Raw genomic sequence first — 22,960 nt, 5'->3', positions numbered from 1 at the left:
CTAGAATACCTTTGGCATGGATACCAATGAATAATCCGTGTCAGACCATAAGCACTAGGGGACCCTGAGGACCAAGGTTGGGCACCACTGGTCAAATGTAAAATATATCTGACTATGGTTAAATGTGTTCACATAAATGGTGCTCGGCTACATTTGAGGTGTAGCCAAACTCAAATCCAGGCCATCATTGAGTTGTGTATCTGCTTGCCACTGGACTACATCGGCCAGTTTTTCCATCTGGACCATAAAGTTGTGGATCTCTTCAGTAGAACTGTCTGTCCAAGCCAGCGGCAGGTGAGTTGGAACAGCCTGTCGATCTGGAAAACAGTTGGGGCTTGTCAGTGTTCAGGGATCCATTTCACTATATTTTGTGTAGCAGAAGTCAGTGTGATAAGAAAATGTAGAAAGATGACTTATAATCAAGTTTCCCCTACTCTACAAACAGCTGCTATATGATATGGAAAGATGTAGGTTATAAAAATGGATGGAAGCTACTGTATGACCAACAGACAACATTACAATTTTCACTAAATCCAGGGATCCAGAATATGAAAAAGTTGTAGATGCCCAGTACTAAATAAGTGGTCTGATTTCATATGACCCACCTTGATAGAACTGTCCACTGGGGGTTCTGGCTGCAGCACCTGATAAAGCCAACCACACCACAGTATCAGCTCCCTGCTCTGCACTGCGCAGACGGCCCCCCATCTTCTGGTGGAACTGGGGCATGGATGTAGAAACGGCTGCAAGGGAGTAAATCAGAAGACAGGACACTTATTGGTGCTTGTGTGCACACATTTGTGTGTGTGTGCGTTAACGATAAGTTATTATCTTTAACGAGTTGGAATCAAAGAAAGTACCTGGTGTATCAACCCAGCCAGGGTGCATCACAGAAAAGTGAATGGCAGGGTTGGCTTTGGCCCAATGCTCTGTCAGCACCACCTGCTGTCTCTGAGAGGAAAGTGCACTTTATCGCCACAGACAACCACCAACTTAATATCAATATCATACCTTATTCTGGTTGCAACCTACTTTAAATAACTTTAAATTATATTGTCTTTGTCAGTATGGAAACCCAAAGATGTCAATATAAAACTAATTAGGACATTTATAAGATTACATAAACGATGCACTGTGAATGATAGTAAATATAAAAAATATGAGCCAATTTCCTTACCACGTCTCTATAAAAACATGTATCACACTTCCTCCGTACCTTGTTCTGGGCATAGACCATGGTGCTATCAAAGTATCCCCTGTTTGTTTGGAGGTCATCAGTTTTGAGCTTCTGGGCCAGCATGCCCCCTGATGACACTATGATCTGACACAAGCAGGGAGAAAACAAAAGCAGTGTACTTAGAGAATGCTCACTGCAAAGCAAACAAAAGTAGCATTATGCTGTCTTGCTGATGAGTGCGCACCCACCACCCTCGGATCACGGCTCTTCTGTATCAGTGGTATAAGGCTCTGGGTGAGGACATAAACGCCTGAAGGGAATGGAGAAAGAAGTCAATGTTTCCACATTCTGTACAAGACAAGCAGATGGTGCTAACTTAAAGTAGAAACTTTACCTAGAGTGTTGGTAGCAAAGTTCTTCTCTAATCCTTCAGCAGTCACCTCTCGCTTGTTTACCATACACCCTGCATTGTTTATCTGACACACACACACACACACACACACACACACACACACACACACACACACACACACACACACACACACACACACACACACACAAATAATTACAGAGGCATTGTAAAGATTGGATTTTCTTAGAAGACCAAAGGGAACATCTGGAGCCTACCAACACGTTCAAGGATGAATATTGCTTCTTGAAGGCCTCTGCAAACTCCCATACCTTGCAGGTCTCCGACATATCCAGAATATGCACATGTATCTCCTGGAAAAACAAGATTGAGTAATCGTAGTCTCATTTCTCTCCAAGCAATAATTCACTCCAGTCTTTATACTTGACACGCTTGTTTGAGAATGTGTATTTTTTTTCAGCTTTAACTCTCACTCACTCACTCACTCACTCACTCATTCACTCACTGTGTTCCCAGACTCTCTGACAATGTCCGCCCTGGCTGCCTCAGCTCTGTCTTTGTTCCTGCATACCATATGGACCGTGCCACCTGAAAACAAAGTAGGGGACATGGATGTTTATTCTTTACACAAGCTCTACTTCTTATATTAATAACTCATAAACTGGGTGCTGAATTACGCAATAAAATCCAAGAGAGCAGTCCCTCGCAGCAATCTTTGTACAATAATGAATGTTGTCCTGCATGGTCTTAGTTTATTACTCATTACAGAATCAATGACAGGCATCATCATAAGCCCATGTACCTTTCTTTGCTATGGCCATGGCAGTTGCTTTGCCAATTCCGCTGTTGGCTCCAGTGATCATAAAGGACCTTCCCGCCACCACAGACACATCTAGGTCCTGCGCCACAAAGCTTTTAGACGCTATCTCATATCCATTTCTGTAGGCACACAAATTCTGTAAAGCAACACTTTTCATGTAGTAATTTACTACGATCAATGAACAATTGAACATATGACCACAGCCTGGATTATTGTTTAAAACCATGCACCTAGAATAGCTTTTCTTTCTCAATTGAGCTCTTAAAATCTATCAGCTATTGATGTGACTGTAACACTGATGACTAGGCACTTCATCTGACAGTGGAAGTATTGTATTAGTGAAAAGACGTCTGTGTGTGTGTGTGTGTGTGTGTGTGTGTGTGTGTGTGTGTGTGTGTGTGTGTGAGAGAGAGAGAGAGAGAGAGAGAGAGAGAGAGAACATTTTGCACCTGCCTTTTATGTAGCACGATGTGGAGGTATAAAGAGGTGTGTGTGTGTGTGTGTGCGTGTGCGTGTGCGTGTGTGTGTGTGTGTGTGTGTGTGTGTTGCCAAGTAGGCTTCTGTAGGCTACAGCATTACTCAGAACAATTGCTATTTTCTACGTACTTATTGATAATTTAGGCAAATAGTTCCCATTTAAAAAAATAAAATATTTTAAAAACGATTTGCTTCTGTGAATTTAAAATCACAGAACACATCTGGAAAGTTGTTTCTATTCCAGTTGTAAAAAAATAAATACTATCAAACTCAAACAAACAAAATATAAAATGCATAAAAATTGTAACTGACCTGGTGTATTCGTGGATTCCTTTAAAAAACCACATGATATTGCGATACAGAGACATATTGCTTTCCATGATATCATGTGAAAGCCCGAAAGAGGTCTTTTCCCAGAGAGGACACGGTGTGGTGTGGTGTGGTGTGGTGTGGGGGTTGATCAGATCAGCTTGCAGTTCACCAGTAGGCTAAAGCAGATTGGTATCACATGTGAAGACCTGACTCAGTGACTCTGACTGCTCCCTGCCGATGTGCACTGGAATAACAGTGAGATTACAGTAGGGCAGGCTATAACTCATTTTAATCCACCACCAACTGGGATTAACGTTATTACTTGGGTTTTTTAGGCTGCTAGTTCTTTCTTTCACGACTGTGGATTTGTATGGGAGCGTAGAGTAAATCATATTTAACTCTTTCTTTCAAATTAACAAATCAATTTTCACTAAATTGGCATATTATAAAATATTATAAGACAAACGTAAATTTGCATATTACAAAATTAGGCCTATAAATTTACTTAAGGTTATTATAACATATACCTAATGGGAATAGCCTACACATTTAAACACAGTATTGCTAATAATCAAATAATGTTGGTCTATAAATGGTTTAGGATGTAGCATGTAGGCCTATACAATTCTTCTTTAAATACAAGCTATGTAATAAGAAGGCATAAATGTTTGAAAAACATACAACAATGTGGCCTCTGATTTGGATATTTAGCTCAAGGATATATGGACATTTTGATTAGACAGTTTATAAATAATATCATTTTGTGAAAGACGGTATAAAGACCAATTCAAATGGCAATGTTAAGAATTAATAAATAAGTAGGCTAGTATACAAATCTAGGCTAGGCCTGACTGTTCCATTAATACAATTATTTACATCAGTCAACATAAACGGACGACGGGACGAGTCGTTGTTTCATTGGCTTCATCAATAAACAAAGCATGAATGACCAATCCAGCAGTTAAGCGGTAGTGACGCCTCCGTTCAGTGGAGTGCCAGGAGGAGGGAGGAGTTTGTAGAAACTTGTACATTGGAGTGACTGGGCAACGCACTATGTGGTTGACCGGACAGCTATTACTATTTGACCCGTTGTAAGGGTTGAAGACAGTGTTTCATGATTACCTGGCTATAATATAACTTGTGGAGATCGGCCCAGCGTTAAAATGGTGAGTTGTTGTATTCTTCATCTATGATGCTGCATGACTTTTATGATTAGTCTTTGTCGATGACAAGACTGTGCTCACCTGTTTGTCGTTGACAGGTATATAGGCTATCTACTAGCCTTGTAGCCTTAAAAGTGGGCTAGTAGGGCTGGGCTACTAACTACTAGTATTACATAATTATTTTATAATGTCAACGATTTATGCTACTCGTATACTCGTCTGTATGGTGGAGTGTGCCATCTACACATTAAATGCATTGCATTTTTGTGTGTTAATTTAAGCGATAGTCGGAAGTTAAGGTGAATATTTCCTGAACCTGTTCCCTTTGTAGAACAGGTTCCGTCACTTTCCAGCCAACATGCCCTAGTGGCAGTTTAGACAATGACAATGACAATCTGATCTGTGATAAGGGTGTTTTCTAGTTCTACCCCGTTGTGTTAATACATCTATTGGGAATGGGTCTAGGCTAGGCTGATTTTAAAATCACCATAACTGTTTAAATTATGTTGTTTGGTATTTTTGACCGTATCTCCCATTTGTCTGCAAGGTCTAAGAAAAGCCATTGACAACAAATGGCTTTCATGTCCTTATTTTATCAAGAGCAAAATTCCCATTTAATTAACACACTCAATTAAACAACTGACATGAACTCACGTTTCACTGAATCGTTTGCATTATATTTGGGTCATTCATAGGCTCTCTTCTAAATGTCAACAATGAGAGGAAGAGCTGAGGGAACTAGGGAAGCCTTGCGGAAATTGTGTGGCAGCATTTTGTAATGTGTGTAGTTTTGACATAACAAAGCTAGGAAACCCATTCTTTAAACACTGAAACACGACCCCTCACCTAGTATTGAAAAGGGAACAACACACATTTCTCTGTGGCTTCCATTGACAATGTTTCATATTTTCCCTCTAAGTAACACCCTTGAATCCCACGCTTTGCCCCCCCTGTTTCTTTGTCTTGTCACTCTGCTCTGAGAAGTTACTCGTTAATGAACTGTACCAACGATGAACCCCCCCCCCCCTTTTCACCCCAGGGGGGAGATAGTTAATAATGGCCCATAGAACAACTGACTCAGACTCAGGCTGTGTGTGTGTGTGTGTGTGTGTGTGTGTGTGTGTGTGTGTGTGTGTGTGTGTGTGTGCGCGCGTGTGTGTGTGCGTGCGCCTTCGTGCAGACACATACATTACACCCTTGTTTCAAACTAATAATAAATTCATCCCCCACTCCCTGGGTCCCCTCATCTCATCTGCGGTCGCTTTTGCTCCGCTGACCCTGTGGCATCTGCTTTCGTCAGATTTGCCTTATGTCTAACCTCATGTACATACCGTAGGCCTACCTGTTAGTTTATGTACTATTGTAGGCTATTTATATATTGTATAGTGCAGATATCTTAGGATTTTTGCCACTCCTTTCCCTGCTCCCACCCCCTAATTTTCTTTTGTTTTAAGGAAAACAACAAAACCCACTTCTTTCTTTACACCTGTAAACCTGTGACGTGACAATAACGCGAGTCTGATTCCGATTTCAGATAAGCTTCCTGCTGCTCTTCAGTCGCCAGGGGAAGCTGCGGCTTCAGAAGTGGTTCACGCCCACGCCCGAACGGGAGAAGAAGAAGATCATCAGGGATATGACCGCTCTGGTGCTGGCGAGGAAACCACGCTCCTGTAACTTCCTCCACTGGAAGGACCTGAAGGTTGTTTACAAGAGGCAAGTACTGCCCCCCCCCCCCCAACACACACACGGGCGTGCACACACACACATTTTAGTTCTTTATTTGAATGCAAATTACAATAAATTTGACAGGGACACCTTACGATACACATGGCACCTTCTACTCCACACAGGCAAGTTGTTTGGCTTTGCTCTTTGTCATGCCAGCTATTGTTAGCCTGGCGGGGCCAGACTCATATGGTGGATTCACTGACGCTTCCTCCCCGCATGCTGCCTATGGAGACTACAGACTCCATGCTGCCTATGGAGACACCAGACTCCATGCTAGCTATGGAGACACCAGACTCCATGCTAGCTATGGAGACACCAGACTCCATAGGCAGCATGAAGTGTAACAAAAAGTTGATGTCACCACACGGTGCACTAGTCTGCTCCATAATCATGCTAAAAACAACAAGGTCTGTTATAGTTTCTACTTTCTATGTGAGCGAGATATGTCGGATATATCTCATATCTATATCTGAAATAACTGCTGTTCTTATAGTTTCTGTTTTTAAACTTGTTGCGTTGAGGGCAGCCATTGTTGTTTTGAAAGTACTGCAGCATGAATGTTACGTCACCATATACACATGAACCAATCAGAGGCTGCTTTCCACGAATACCAGACAACTCGCCCCTTCACCAACTCACCCCGGGCGTAGAGCCGGCGGAACTGCACTGCCTGGTATTCCTAAAGTACCTAACCTAAGTAAATTATGCTTAAACCTTATTCCTAACCTTAACCTCAGTAAAACTATGCCTAAACCTAACCCTATTACTAAACTTAACCCCAGTAAAACTATGCCTAACCCTAAACTTATTTCTAACCTTATTCTCAGTAAAACAAAATAAAGAATACAAGAACTGCCGCACTGAGCGGTCGGCGGAAGAAAGCGGGGATGAGATGGAATTGGGGCGACCGTACCTGTTACCCTTTTCACTGTTGTACGGACAGCTGTTGAAATGCAGTCACTGTTTGGCCCTGGTCATTTTCTGATTTCTCCAGCTTCCACATACTCTCTGCCAATGAGCCAGACTCCAGACTTTTATGCGGGAGGAATCTTCAGTGAATCCCCGCTAAGGGGCTGGCCAAGCTATTGTTAGGCCAGTCATGGTCAGTTTATTAACATGGCCTATAGGCTTCCAAATAGCACGCACACACACGCGAGCACGCACACATTTTTGTTTCTTAGTTGAATCCGCAAATTACAATAAATTTGATGGGGAAACGAATATAACGGGGTTGAGAGTTCATGGACACCTAAGGGCCGATTCATACTCCTATTTTACCGCTGTTTCGGCGCTGTAGTGCCGAAATGATTTCGGCTCGTCAGAAATTTTCAGTAGCACCGAAGAGAAGACTTTAGGACGGTACCCGGCGCCCCCCCGAACCTCAAATGACGTCACATTGTATGCTCTACAGAGCCGAACCAACTTTTATTCGGCTCTAAAATAGGTGTATGAATCGGCCCTTAGGATACACATGGCACCTGCTCAGCCAAAACGGCAGTATTTGGCAAGTTATTTGGTTGTTATAAGTTATATTGTTAGGCCACTCGTGGTCAGTTTATGTACAGTACATGGCCTATAGGCTTCCAAATAACACACACACACACACACACACACACACACACACACACACACACACACACACACACACACCTCTATACCTGGAAGCATATCAAGGTTGTCCAAATTTCACACCAGTATCACTTTTCTCAGTGCCTCAACCAGAGTCCCCCTACCCCCCCTCCTTCCTTCTTCCTTCCTGCCGTTATCCGACCTATACCAGTACATTTTGAACCAACAACGAATCATTTGTGCTCCATCTCTCCAGGTATGCTAGCTTGTATTTCTGCATGGCGCTGGACGACCAGGAGAATGAGCTGTTAGGTCTGGAGGTGCTGCATCGCTATGTGGAGCTGTTGGACAAATACTTTGGCAGTGTAAGTTGTCTCCTCAGAATAGAGTCTGTCTGAGTTTAAAAAAAAAGTTCCAATAAATCATTCTCTGATAGGCTTTTGATCATCTGATTTATATATACAGTTTACCTACTTCTTTAAATTCCATACTCTGAAGCCTAATCTTGTCATATAATTGTGCACTTTTCATATGCAATTGTTTTGTAAAGATCTACAATAAAATGTGCATTATCATTAACAGCACATACATTATGTGCAGTATGTTGTTTGTTGCTTCTCCCGAGTCCCCAGTCATCATTTGTCATTAACTGAAGGCATACCTCCACTCAGGTGTGTGAGCTGGACATAATATTTAACTTTGAGAAGGCCTACTTTATCCTGGACGAGTTTCTGCTGGGAGGAGAGATACAGGAAACCTCCAAACAGATAGTGGCTCGCACCATTGAGGCCTCGGACATGCTGCAGGAGGTAAGACATGCATGCCGTGCACACATTCATACACAATACTGTATGCATGTCTGGGCACATGCTCAACTAGACATTAGTATTTGTGTAGTAGCTCTCTAGAAGAAGGAAAAATAATCAATTCTATCGTTGATTTGTCACTGTTGGATAAGAAACCTCTTATCTCCATATTTGAACATATCTGTTACTTTTGTTATTATGAATTTGGATCCTGAAACGTAACAGTTTTGGAAATTTGGACACCACCCGACAATATGTGTGCGTGTGTGTGTATCTATATGATAGTAGTATACGTGTATATAAATAAAACATACATACATACTGTACTGTATAATGCATATACTGTGTCATTAATACTGATTTGCTTGCTCCACTTTGCCCCCTCGTGAAGACCTCTTTGTCTTTGTTGTGTTTGAACTTTTGTGTTTGAACTTTTGAGTATGAGCATGACTACAAATGCTGCAAACAAGTCAGTATCATAATGAGTCCAATTAACAACAGTGGTGCTGCTGATCCCCCTGGTTTCTCTTCTTCCTTATCAGAGCGAGCTAATAGACTTGTTTGGATGACCCTTATCGGCAGGGAGTCAGGGACTACTGTTTATGAATAGAACCCCTCTCATTGTCTCTCTCATTGTCTCTGGGCGTTTGTCTGTATTGTTGTCTCACTTTACTTTCTCTCTCTCTCTCTCTCTCTCTCTCTCTCTCTCTGCGCCAATGTTATTGCGAGTAAGTGAGAGACAGATCTCCCTGAAACTTTTTAGTAGGTTTTAGACTTTGTCGGATACTTTCTAGTACTCTCTTAATATACACTTACTAATACTGTAAAGTGTATATAGTGTTTATTTTAAGAGTGGTAATACTGGGTATGTTACTGGGTCTGTTGAACCCCCTCCTCCTGTGCTTTTGAGGTAAAGAGATGTCTTGACCCTGCTTTAGACTTTGTCTAATACTTTCTACTCTCTTAATATACACTTATATAGTATAATAGTACTATATAGTGTTTATTTTAAAGGTGTAGTGAAATGAAAAATATGTTTTTCACACTTTTAGACCATATCCGTATAGTCATCATATGGGCATACCTAACCATGGATGCCAAACAAATGGGCAAATCTCATTTTTGTGTGTTCATCTCAAGTCCATAAAAAAATGTTTTAATTACTTCATGAAAATGTGCTGCGTGATGACATGTCGAGGCCCACATCAATAAAAGCCAATACAAATGAAGCTCACCAGTTTGATTCCCATGCTTCGTTGTCCTCCAACACAGCTGATTTTGATTAAAGAACTACTCCGTTTTTAATCATCACGCTAAAATATGTATATATAGGTTGTGTATAGGTTAGAAATAATCCCCTGGCTTTGCCCGTCTCTCTGTCACTTTGTTTACAAACGACACTGCACATGAGAGACTTGATTGGTTCAGAAACTTCAGAGCCAGCGTTTCAAGCTGAAACTTCAAAATAAAATGCCCACCATTTCCGTTTCACTGCACCTTTAAGAGTGGTACTGGGTCTGTTATTGGGTCTGTCGTACCCCCCTTCCCCCTGTGCTTTTGAGCTAACGAGGTGACTTGACCCTGCGATGTAGAGTGCCGTTCATGTGTAGTGTATAGCCTCCCATTCATTTTTCACCATTATCAGCAGGATGATCATGACAACAGTGAATGGTATGAGGTGGAGCTGTTTGGATGACCTTGAATATGGACAGAAAGGTTAGAAGCTGTGCTTGCTTGTGTTAGTAGAAAAAACTAAAAACGTGTGACAGTGCTCTCTGCATTCAATAACATCTGTAGATGTGTGACTGTGTGTGTGTTGCTTAAAATCTCTTCTTCCCTCCCCTTGATAAGGAAACGGAACACTTAATTTTTTCGTTTTCTGTGCTCTTACCCTATAGACCATGGAGGAGTATATGAGCAAACCTGCATTCTGAGACTCTGAGAAAAGGACGTAACATCAGGAAGGAAAAGAATGCATGCAGCATGCAGGGATGAGTCATAGACGCTCTGAATATGGAAAACGGGTTCTACTTTTGTCCTGCCGAACTTTTAACCAAAACAAAAAGGAAACGTGTGCTCATGGGCTGTCTGAAGCATTGCTGTCACTTTAAATGCAACTTTGATTTGAATATGTATTCATAGTTATGTCAAATGAAGGAAAGAGAATGTAGATCAGAATCAATGAAGTAGCCTTTAGTTACTGCAGATCAGGGACATGGCAGTCATAATCAAGGGCATTTAGATTTATAGTCCTGTTGATTTTTATATTTTAATATAAATATTGTATTTAAGATGTGATGTGCTCATTTGTTTGTTTTGCTTTTTAGATGTAGATGATGTGTTTCATAAACTTCAAGGACCATTGACCTTTAAAGGGAGCGGTTATAGTATTGGGAGAGGATATTGTTTTATATGCAGTAGACTAGGCTTATATATACAAAATGTAATTTTTGAATTTGGAGCTTACGATTAAAAGATATTTTGATAAATAATGTTCTATACGTTGACCATTTCTTTTTGATGTTTCCTTTTAATGTATTTCTTTTTATCACTATGAGCTGATGTCCAAATGCTGAAATCCATCTGCTATATAGGCCAAAAAAGTAGAGCAAAATCCTGTTAATCCATTTAACCATGACAGTTCAAAATGGACCTTAACGTTAAATGAACACATTACTTTAGCCTGGCTATAAACCCTTTTTGCGTCTGCAGTGTACTGATGTAATAACGCAACACATGCAACAAGAAGAAAAATAATACCGCTGATCCTTTATTTATCTCTGATTCATCACACGTTATTGAACACGTACAAAATGGTTTAAAAATTAACAGCACAACAACTGGTAGGCCAACAATACAGAGCTTTGCATTATGAAAGGTTTGGAAGGCAGGCGACGGTCTGCTTTTTACATCAGTATATAGGCTAAATATAATCTTAATAGGCTATAATCTTAACATTAAATTCATGAACCCTGAATATATCACGAGTCACAACAAACACTCGTTGTCAGCTCAGCACATTGGTATTGGGAATACCCCGGCTAAATTCCATATATACAAAGTGTCATGTAAACTAGATCGCGTCCACGGTCCCTGACTGGTTAATTGTTTGTTATTTTTTCATAGATAGTATAAACATAATCAATCAGTGGACATTTCGCTGTATTGTGTTTGCCGGGCGCTATACTACTACATTCCTGCAAGCTGTTTGCCGCGATTCTCTTTCTCCTCTTCATCTGCGGTCTGTGGGGCCGCCGTCTTGAGAGGCTGAGCCATCTCGTTCGCGTGCGTCTCCGTGGGTTCGACCGCCTCCTCTGGAGGAGCGCTCTCAGTTTCTCTCTTGGCAACTTTGCCTTTATTGCCAGTGTCCGCCTGGTCTAAAAAGTCCTTCATGGCCTGCTCATAGAGCTCATATGGGAACTGGGCCTGGGAGGTGTCTCGCTTGGAGATGCCGCTCTGAGGATACTCTGTTAGGATCTTCGCCGCCAGGTAAGTTGTCACCTCGTCTTCCACGTCATCGTCGTCGTCGTCGCCGTCATCTGCCTGTCGCTTCAGGGGCATTTTGTTGAGTTCGGATAAAAACAAGTTCTCCCTGCGACCAGAGGGAGAGGGGACTTTAGCTGGCACGGCCGCCGGGGCGGATGGCACCGGCGGCGCCTTGGCCGGGGACGCGGCGGGCCTCAGGGGTCTCTGCCTGACGGGATACTCGTTGCTGATGGTCTCCACGCCGATGATGTCCAGAAAGTCCTCCCTGTCCATGTCCTCGGGGGCAGCGGGGGCAACTTTGCTCTTCGCCACCGGCAGTCTCCGACTGTAGTATCTGATCTTGGGCGTTTGTCCGGTCCTGAAATGAGCGGTGGTGGTGGTGGACGTCTGGGGGTGGCGGTGCAGCTTCCTCAGCTCGTTTGTGATCAGCAGGTCGATGAGGTCCTGGGGCGGGACGTGGAGCTTCAAGGAGAGCTCCAGCAGCTCTTTGATGATCCGGGGATCGAGGAGGGAAGGCCGGATGAGTCTCTTCCTCTGCTCCCCATCCCTCTTCTGTGCAGTCTGGTCGCTCATCTCCAGCACCTGCAGCAGTTGGTGGGGGGGAAAAAGTAGGACTCAAATGTTTTATTTAAGTAAAAGTATCAATACTGCAATATAGAAATGCTTTGTAGTAAAATTCTGGAATTGTAAATGTAGGCCTACTTGAGTAAAAGTACAAAAGTATTGGCATCAAAATTTAAAGTAGCAAAAGTAAAATGTAGAATGCCCCATTTCAGTATACAAATCTTTTGAAAATACAGATAAGCTCACAATGCGTCGCATCGTGACCTTTTTACAGTCTATGGTCGTGACGCATTGTGAGCCTCAAAATTGTACTTAAGTGTACAGTATAGGCCTACTTAAGTAAATGTATTTAGTATAGGCTACTTTACACCACTGACCTTCAACAGGTAGTAGTCCACCAGTTTGGTGTCGTCGTCGGTCTCCTCCTCCTCATCGTTCTGGCTCGCCCGGCGTTGCATCTCCTCTCTCTCCGCTCCCTCCATCAGGTCGCCATCGGTCAGGTCCCGGTCATACTCGTCGTGGCTTCCATTGACCAGCTCCTCCGTCTCCATCCTCTCCTCCACGGGAACCCAGTCCTCGTCGCCTCCCGCCAAGTCCTCGTAGGCGACATTTCGGAGGCTGAACATGTCCTCGTCTTCGTCGCCGTCCCTCTTCTGTCCATTAGTGGTGGTGGTGAAAGGCATGCGTCCCAGCTCGTCGAAGATGGAGCGCAGGTTGGCGAGGCTCTGCGGGGTGTACTGCTCGTCCAGGTCCTCGGTGGCCCGCCTGAACGCGTCCCTGTTCTCCTCGTCCTCGAACATCAGCGGGTACTTTTTGTGCGGTCTGGGGAAGTTGCCGTAGTCTCCTCCTGCGGGCGCGCTGCTCTGCGCGGGGCCGCCGGTGCTCTCCGCGCGGTGCCTGTGCCGGTTGCTCCCGGCGGGTGGTGCCGCCGCCGATGCGGCTTTGCTGGTGTCCCTCATCCCGGCCTGGTCATGCAGGGACTTGAGCAGGACTTTGACCAGCTGCTCGGCTGGGAGGTCCTGCTGCTGTCTCTGCGCGGCGGGGGGAGGGGGGGGAGGAGGAGGGGACTGGCGGCCAGCGGCGCCTCCCTCGTCCTGGAGCGAGGCCAGCTGGAGCAGCACGCGGATCTTGTCCACTTCGTCATAATCCACCGGTGGCGGCGCCTCTTTCGCCCCGTTCTTCTGCTTCAGACTCTCAATGTACTCCAGCGCCTTCATCATGTCGGAGCTGGGTGGCGGGTAGGCAGCGGGGCGTCCCTCGGTGTCCCCCCCGCCGCGGAACAACCTGCTGTGGTAGCGGGGGAGAGACGCGCCCTGCGCGGCGGAGGACGCGAGGAGGAAGGCGAGCAGGGCAGCGGCTCCTCCCGCCGGCAACTTGAGGTGGAAATGCAGCATTTTAAGGCTATTACCTGCAGATGAGGAAAGAAGAAAAAAAAAACACAGTGATGTTGAAGTTTGGGGCGTTTCATCTTTTAATCTGCACATATTATTATAGGTATAGCCTTTGCTTGTTGTCTGACATAGATCGCCGTATACTGTATGCAGGATATTCTATAGCTATAGCCTGTTGAGCTCATGAACAAGGTGAGAACTAACACAGCACCATGGCGTGCATGTTTTCACCTTGTTCTGTGCAGGCTGCTGGTATTGTTTTGTTTATCAGGCGATACTAGCCTACTTGGCGATGCTGAAGTGATGTCACAGATCCAGCCATGGATGAGTCACTCGTTCCCTGTTGTTATGGGCAACCTGAGCATCCCATTTCTTTGTTCACAATATAACCCGCTGGAATAGTTTATTACATTATCCTAATTACTTCAATAAATAAATCGTTGTCCTCCGTTTCAGAATGCCTAGCAGATATATGGGCTGTACTATGTATAGGCTGCTAAAACGCAATGTTTCCTTCCCGCTATATGTGCACCAGACCCAAAACGCGAATTATTATTATTATTAATATATTCTTTTATAAAGGCAGTACAAATATCTAAATATAAAAACATCGTTTTATAGGCTGAGATAGATGATCAAAAGATGGTCAGAATGTGTTTCTTACCTTTGGCAAGAAAGCTCAAGCAGCAGTGAAGGCGTGCAGCATCTCCTCTGAGCTGTTCTGTTTTCAGCACTTGGACAGCTCCCCCTGCGATATATGAGGCAACACCTGACTCTCGCGTCATCGTTGGACACACGCAATAGCAAGTCTTAAGAAATCCATATATAAAAGATTTTGATTCATGATACGGTATGCCGAGGAATACATGATATAGCTATAGATATAGGTTATGTTGATTTCTATATCATATATATATAGGTATAGGCTATTCATTGGAACTACTGGCCTTTATAAAATAACAAAAACTGGCTTGTATGATGAGGGACAGATGAGACTCGTTATTATAATGGAATCAATAGATTATAGGCTAAACTCATGACATTTCAGAATGCATGTACAAACGTGCATCACAATGATAAATGTATAAAGATAAGGCTGCAGCTTCGGGTTTCAGGCATTCATTAACACAGAGGGCACTAACACTGGATGTACTGATCCTTTGTTATAATTCAACAACGACAGTGTACACATTTGAAATGTTTCTCTCGGACTTAAATTAAATAACTCAGTGATTCTGATGTGATCTGATATGTGCGCACATGCAGCAGCTGAAGAGTTAAACCCACCGGCGATGCATGATGACTCACACTCCTAAAACCTTCCACGATCCGCTGTCGCAATTGACTCCTCTCTGCGGAGAGAGAGAGAGAGAGAGAGAGAGAGAGAGAGAAAGAGAGAGAGAGAGAGAGAGAGAGAGAGAGAGAGCGAGAAACGCCCTGACGACTGGACCTGATGCTGTCCGCAGGTGGGACCACAACAAAGACCCGTCACATGCATAAAGGTCATCGTTGGATCGTGACAAGTTGACAACAAAAATGTATAACGAGATTAACACCTCAGAAACGTATAGCCTGCCCTACTATTATACATGATATCCTGTCACCAAATGGCAATAAACCACCTCGATATTGAACAATTCCGTTTATTTACGTCCTTTTTAATGTGTGTGTGCGTGCGTGCGCGCGTGCGTGTGTTTGTGTACGTCACACCATGCAGTCCATTCATAAAAGCACGCATCCTCTTCCTGTGAAACATTGAATGCTGAAAGTCACTGTGCTAGGAGGATATTAATCAACTTAACATAACATCTAATTCTACATTGACATAAAATGTGTTTTGCCCATTTCGGTTTACAAAATGAATTCATTGATTGAAAATTGTAACAGTTTGTAGAATAGGCACATAATATAGTTTGAGTAAAGCATTTGTCAATAGCCTACAAGGTGTCCTAAGAGGATTAAAATCGAAAAGCACAATGGCTTGTTTACAATGGGGTGCAGATACAGTATATTGGCTTAATTATCTTCCCTTCAAATCAGACTATAGCTTATAGTCTTAGCAGTATACCCACTTTCTCTGCAGAGAAATCCTGAGACAAACAACCTGAAGCCTATAGGGATATTACATTCTGTCACGATCCGTTTTGTATTTCCGTTGTGTTTTAACTTTTCTAGTGTTCCTTGTTCCTAGTTTTGGTTAGTGTTTTACTGTTCTGTTGTGTTCCTTTTATTTTGTAGTATTTAGTGTCCTTGTTTCCTTTGTAGTTACTGTCTTGTCTCATCTGTGATTATGAGCTTTCTCCACCTGTGTCCGGTTACTCTTAGCCAATCACTGTATTGATTATCAGTTGAGTTCACCTGTGTCCTTGTATATTTATACCCCCTGTTCCCATGTGTTTCTTTGCCAGTAGGCTCATGATATGTTGTGTGACAATGCTGCGTCCTCTGCAGTTGTATTCCTATTTATGGGTATTCCTATTTATGGAGTAACAGCACCACTTAACTGTTTGCCCTGCCAACTTCAAATTCGACACACACATTCCATACCACTGCAGGGAAAGCAACCGTGGGTGTTGAGTCGGTCGGACCAACGGTTGTCCAGAACCGCCACAAAAGGCCTCTGCCCAGGCTCCATATATATGGAGCTGGCCTGTTCTGACATCACAACACAGCTGGGCACCAGTCTAGTGTTAAAAATTAGACAACAAAGTCAAAGATTTAAATAAACAAAAACATAAAACAAGCCTCACTGGCCAAGTAGGCTACTATCATTTCTTATTTTCTTTACACTATGTCCATTTTGCCTCAGGGTTCCTCCGGGTGCCGTCTCTATTAATATATATACTCTAAGGTTTGAAACTGAGTAGGAAGAAGTATAAAACTTATATAACCCTACCCCTTTATTCCTTATATTTCAGCGTCATCTCTTGATGTCCATACATACCAGCATGGTATACATTTAGATAAAATCTTTCACCACAGAGAAATTAAGCAGATAATTAAATAATGTGTATTTCATATATACTTAAAATAATTTATATATTCTATTATGTATTCTATACATATTGATGCACACATGACAAAGCTAGAGGAGACTGTATGTATCACCCACACAGTATAGGCTCCCTGGGCTTTTAGCTACTACACTGGGTAGTAGAATGAGGAAAATCATTAAACTTCATTAAACCTATATTGTTGTTGACACTCTCACAATTGCACACACCCACATCCTTCATTGTCTGTATATATATGAACAGGGAAACTATTGACTGAAATGGTAGTCTTTCACAGTTTGCTAAAAATAGCCTGCTGTGGATGCTATGACGTGTGTGTGCGTGCAAATACTTGTAGGAACAATTCAGCTGGGATCTTTTTTAGGCTTCAGTTGCAGAGAGAGGAGGCTGCTTAAAATAGATGGTGACGATAAGATGTCATTGTGGATCAGAGGGAATATGCAATCTAGTGTGAATAATGTATTCCTCTTTACCTCTGACACAACAAATCAGTGGATAGATATAGGAAGTTGGCATTGATGGCCATCCACAATAGGTATAGCCAAAATGTTAAGATTCAGCTTGACAGTTATAGACTTCGGATTATCTGGTGAATGACTGTATGCCCATTTCCTTTGAGGAATACAAGTCTGTTTGGCAAAATATATTATGTAGGCTACAGTGCGCAAATATGATTATGTCTATGATATGATATGATATAGTAGGCTACTTTATTGTCAGTTCACAATGAAATGTGTCTTCCGACCCAGCAGCCAAGTATGCAGATGTATCTATATGTAAAAGAGACAAACAAAATAAGATATGTAACACACATCCTCTATCCTTGGTGCTGAGCCAAACTGTTAAAACAGACAACGTAGAAAAAAGCAGGAGAGACAACATTCAATATTTGCATTGCACTGGGTGAATTTATATGCGTTGACAGAACTTCACACGCCAGCGCCTTTGTCTGATAACTAGGCCATCTGTCTTTCTGTTCACTGGTTTGTGATATCACAATCCCCCCCCACGCCTTCTACCCCTCAAAGCAAACTGACCGCTATATGAAAGCCCAGGGACAGAAGGCCTACTGTGTGGGTGATACATACAGTCTCCTCTAGCTTTGTCATGTGTATCAATGTGGACACATGCACAGTTTGCACACTACGCCATGGTTGTTGATCTTATATGTTGGCTCCATTTATTCTCATCTTCGTGGCAGATAAAACTGAGCATCGCCTTGATTGCGTTTGGATTAGTGCATCATTTGATCATGGTAAATATTTACTAATCGCATGTTGAGTTGACTCAGTATATATCACTTGTGCTTTCTCTTTTGTCGTCCAATTATCTGTTTGAGCATTTGATCATCCACAGCAACACAGATGTTACAGATGTGGTGTGGTGTGTGTGGTGCCTGTTGAATAAATTATTGACTGTTGATTCCTCTGCTTCCTAGCTTTATTTGTTTAGAGCTTTTGCTTTCACTCTCTCTTGCATCCCACAACCCTTCTTCTGTTTATTGGTTCTCCTTGATCCTGTCATAACATTCTACCCCTCATCTCTAAGCACTGTATTGAGACACCGTCTCTGTTTATGATCCCGTCAATCAAAGTTAAATGGAAGACTTCACATCGGATGGCTCACACTCATGAAGTATTATTTCAAAGCTTCTTATTCCTTCACCAGTATTCAATACTTGGTCAGTTATGCAAGGCATGAATGTTGACATTCATTTCACTGACCCGTCGAAGCAGGGGTTAGGAAGTATGAAGCACTTCAGCTGAATATTTGTGGGCCTTCGGATTCGTTCATGAAGGAAACTTATTGTCGTGGGCCCACTGGATATTGCAGCAGCCGTGCAGGAGACATGAAGCAGAGCGTTAAGATCATCACGTTGGCTGCAAAACAAAGGAAAACGGTTTGTGAGGTGGAGGGAGTGAGGGACATGTGGCAGTATAGCATTGTCTTCGTGACTTCGTCTTCTCCATCTCACCCACTCTCTGTTTGTTTTCATACATTGCTTTGTCTCATGATCCCCCGACAGGCCCACACACACGTGCTCACATACGCATGCATGCACGCACGGTGGGATGAATGTATGCCCGCTCTCAAGGCTCACCTCCTTTTGAACTGGTATCTCCATGGCGACGCCGTCTCACAAATGTTTCACCTATCAACAATGCATGGCGTCTTAACACTTGTGCACGCACCCTTACACACACACACACACACACACACACACACACACACACACACACACACACACACACACACACACACACACACACATACACGCACACCCACAGAAGGCGGAGACTACACTCCCTAGCCCCTATAAGTTATAGGGTGGTAAAAGCATTTCTGGTTAAAAGAGTTCTCCTAGCAGCAGGGTGGGTTTGATGATGAAGTTGGGGCTGGAAGAATAGATGGTGTAAGTGTAGGAAAGGAAAGTTCAGATTGTAGGGATAGAGAGAGAGAGATGAGAGGAGATGAAGACAGAAGGAGTGTTCATTATCGACACTGACTCATTTAGACGCACTCGGAGCCTTTCTCAAAAGGGCATGTCCATGTAGCGCCAGCAGAATCGGACAGAAAGTCGTGCTTCATTGGGCTAAGCATCCCTGCATTAATGAGACTTGAGATGGACAGTCGTGCCTTTACACACTCACATTCACACACAGTCACATCTGGAGTGTCTCTGTTGGGTCCATTAGAAACTGTGAGAGTTAAATTAAGATGTATTTGCGGTGTAATAGTCATCTGTGGTGGACACTGGGGTCAAATATTACTCAATTGCAAGTGAAAGTTGGTCAGTCAATTGTCTATCTATCTATCTATCTATCTTGCGTGTTTGTATATGTGTGTGTGTGTGTGTGTGTGTGTGTGTGTGTGTGTGTGTGTGTGTGTGTGTGTGTGTGTGTGTGTGTGTGCGCGCGTGCGTGCGTGTGTGTGTATAATGTTGGTGTGCTGTTCTGTGATACGGCAGTCAGTGTGACTCACTGGCTCACGTCACAGAGCCATGCGTGCAGCTGCCAGGGGAAGAAGTGTGCCTCCTAACGAGGTCCTGCCTAAGCTACTGCTTCTACCACAGCCTTGTCACTCACAACAGGGGGGCAATTACATGTCACCCCTGAGTTGTCCATAATAGTGTCTTTTATGTATACACCTACATGCTAATGTTCCTAAAAGAGGTGGTTCTGATTGAGAACCACCTCAAACCTTTTCATGTCGAGGACCCCCAAATCAAGTCAGGGACCGCCATACAATTTATGTCAAGCTCACAACAAGCTCTCAACAAAATAAGTTGATATAGCAACACGATGTGTTGCACATTTTGCTGGGGAGTGGGGACCCCCTGGAACCCCCACATGGAACCCTGGGGGTCCCTGGAACCACTGCCTAAATACGGTGCTCTAAACATCATGTACATACTGTACCTGCTATACTATAGAGTCTACATGTGTACATTTTGGGGTGTCTATAGTATAGACACACCAAAATGTACACATGTAAATGTATGTATTTTTTGTATATTTTATCAAAAATGTTTTATTAACCCATTGAGACCTGGAACGCATCTGTGTCACCTTTATAGCTCTTAACCACTTTAACCAATTATTTTAACTTTATTTAAACTTTAACTTTAGCTATTTTTGAAAAAAATCTGTGAATATATGTGCCGCAAATCTTTGAATTTTATATTCTTTCACAGCGAACGTTTTTAACTAAAATCTTTGCTTCTGGGGTGAAGAGGGTCCCTGCAGGTCAGGAACAACATATTTTGAGATGGGGGTCGGCGGATAATTTTTACATATAATTTTTTGGGGGTCCTTGACATGAACTATATAGTTTGAGCACCAGTGTCAGGATTTAGAAGACATCTTGTAGAATCGGCAGCCTCAGTCCTAAATGTCTTAACCCATTTAGACGTGAGAACGATTCTACAAAATGTCTTCTAAATCATGACAGTTTTCTGAAAAACCCTATGTTTCTATATGTCAGTGATTCTCAAAATTTTCATGTCAAGGAACCCCAAAAATTATATGTAATTGGCCACCGACCCCCATCTGAAAATATGTTGTTCCAGGGACCCCCGGCCCAGAAGCATAGATTTTAGTTAAAAACGTAATAAGAACGCTCACTCTATTCTGTGATGCAGGTTATTGGCAGACACTCCCTAAGCAGGCTTCACGCGCGGGGGCTTTGGTTATCCCGCCCCCCCCCCCCCCCCCCCCCACACACACACACACACACACACACACACCTTCTCTAAACTGACGAGTGTTTGTTTGACTCAAACTCCTTCGTGTTTGTTATTGTTAGTAAAACAGTGAAATAAACAAGTTTAAAGTACCAACTTCCACCTCATGGAAGATGAGGAGAGTTGTCAGTGTTGTCAGGGAGTGGAAACTGCCCAGAGACATGACGGTGACAGCAGGAGGAGAAGTTTAATTATCGTCCTTGGAAAAAAAGGGAGTCCATTCCCCAAGAGACCAGGTGCGTTAGCTTACCTAGCTACTACCTACAGTTAATTAGCTGCTTTAGCATTCATGGTTAACTTAATAGAGGTGAATTGTTTGTTTGTGTGTAATGTCATGTCACTAATTATATTTACAAAAAGTAAAATTAAAGAACTAGTCAGGATATAAAGCATTGTTTGTGTGCTGTGCCTGTGAAGTGAATAATATTGTGTTTGTTTGCTGTTAAGCAGAAATATCATATCCCCCATTTAGGCCTGAAATTTAAAAAATATATTTTTTTCTGAAAAACCTCATGTTTCTATATCAGTGGTTCTCAATATTTCATGTCAAGGACCCCAAAAATGATATGTAATATGCCACGACCCCCATTGAAAATATGTTGTTCCAGGGACCCCCCAGAAGCAAAGATTTGAACTGAAACTCTGAAAGAATATATATTCAAAGATTTGAGGCAAATTTTCACTATTTTTTTCAAAAAAATAGCAGACCTACAAGTTTATAGCGCGCTATGAGCTTGTAGATCTTCTATTTTAAAATATAACGCCCCAAAATGGCTTAATGCCCTATACTTCTTCATACAAGACTGTCACACTAAAGTATGAGAATAGGCATTTCTACAAGCTATGTGCAAATGTTTCTTTTTAAATACTAAAATAACAATAACTGAACAAGTAGATTCAACTATAATTATTATTATAAGTCAATGTCAAACAATTTACAGTAATAAAACCATACAATGTAAAAACAAATACTCTACTATAGTATATTCATGAAAAAAATAGCATGTTTTTGTTGATGTAAAGTGTGTTTTTTAAGGTGCTATATAAATTCAAGTTATTATTATTTATGATTTATGAACCCCTAATGGCTCCTGATGTGCAGGTTGGTGCCTTGCATGGTTTCCGCCGCCATCTGTGTATGAATGTATGTGTAAATGGGTGAATGTAATGCACAATGTATGTAAGGCGCCTTGGATAAAGGCGCTATATAAATGCACCATTTACCATTCATGATGTCCGCTCTCCTATATAGCTGTGAATGCTGGACCCTGAAGCCTGCTCTACTGTCCCTGGCCCCACTGTGCTACACCAGAATGCTACGTGCAGTGCTAAACATCAACCAGGATGAACACGTTACCAACATGCATCTGTGTGATACCGAGGGTGGGTGAGAGAAGATGGCCTCCAGGAGGAGGAGAATGAGGCTGGTCGGTACCATTGACACTGGGATTAAATGGTAAACGGTGCCATTTATATAGCGCCTTTATCCAAGGCGCTTTACATATGCATTACATTCACACACACACACACACACACACACACACGCACGCACGCACGCACACACACACACACACACACACACACACACACACACACACACACACACACACACACACACACACACACACACACACACACACACACACACACACACACACACACACACACACACACACACACACACACACACACACCACACACACACACACATTCATACCACTGATTGCGGCGGAAGCCATGCAAGGTACCAACCTGCACATCTGGAGCAATTTTGCCCAAGGACCTGCTCTACCTCCTGAGCCACAGTCGCCACAGTCGGGATGTATGGAGGATGGAGAGG

At 42.8% G+C, this 22,960-nt stretch overlaps 3 protein-coding genes across 5 annotated transcripts; 1 reads left to right on the top strand and 2 right to left on the bottom strand.

Annotated features, from left to right (window-relative positions):
• Positions 1–147: 147 nt before the first annotated feature.
• On the bottom strand, positions 148–3,255 carry LOC308326140 (dehydrogenase/reductase SDR family member 12-like; the record flags this gene model as incomplete). Its single annotated transcript, XM_080778947.1, has 10 exons — positions 3,157–3,255; positions 2,350–2,486; positions 2,053–2,135; positions 1,805–1,900; positions 1,572–1,653; positions 1,426–1,487; positions 1,217–1,321; positions 861–951; positions 606–743; positions 148–317 (listed from the first exon to the last, which is right to left on the bottom strand). The coding sequence occupies exons 1-10, from the start codon at positions 3,222–3,224 to the stop codon at positions 148–150; spliced, it is 1,032 nt and encodes a 343-aa protein (XP_080635073.1). The 5' UTR covers positions 3,225–3,255.
• Positions 3,256–4,185: 930 nt separating this feature from the next.
• ap1s3b (adaptor related protein complex 1 subunit sigma 3b) lies at positions 4,186–10,914 on the top strand. Of its 3 annotated transcripts, none has more exons than XM_080778043.1 (6): positions 4,186–4,322; positions 5,854–6,032; positions 7,873–7,981; positions 8,288–8,425; positions 10,071–10,138; positions 10,321–10,914. In XM_080778043.1, the coding sequence occupies exons 1-5, from the start codon at positions 4,320–4,322 to the stop codon at positions 10,116–10,118; spliced, it is 477 nt and encodes a 158-aa protein (XP_080634169.1). In that variant the 5' UTR covers positions 4,186–4,319; the 3' UTR covers positions 10,119–10,138; positions 10,321–10,914. The 3 variants fall into 3 exon arrangements, with proteins under 3 accessions (XP_080634169.1, XP_080634168.1, XP_080634170.1); XM_080778042.1 differs by having other exon boundaries at positions 10,068–10,138; XM_080778044.1 differs by lacking the exon at positions 10,071–10,138.
• A 274-nt stretch (positions 10,915–11,188) lies between these two features.
• On the bottom strand, positions 11,189–14,574 carry scg2b (secretogranin II b). Its single transcript, XM_080777723.1, has 3 exons — positions 14,528–14,574; positions 12,850–13,880; positions 11,189–12,490 (listed from the first exon to the last, which is right to left on the bottom strand). Exons 2-3 carry the CDS (start codon positions 13,864–13,866, stop codon positions 11,612–11,614), a joined length of 1,896 nt encoding a protein of 631 aa, XP_080633849.1. The 5' UTR covers positions 13,867–13,880; positions 14,528–14,574; the 3' UTR covers positions 11,189–11,611.
• Positions 14,575–22,960: the final 8,386 nt, after the last annotated feature.

The sequence above is a fragment of the Protomyctophum bolini genome (assembly GCF_963924005.1).
Source record: "Protomyctophum bolini genome assembly, chromosome: 12".
NCBI classification, from domain to species: Eukaryota; Metazoa; Chordata; class Actinopteri; order Myctophiformes; family Myctophidae; genus Protomyctophum; species Protomyctophum bolini.
This window is presented reverse-complemented; position numbering and strand designations above follow the sequence as displayed.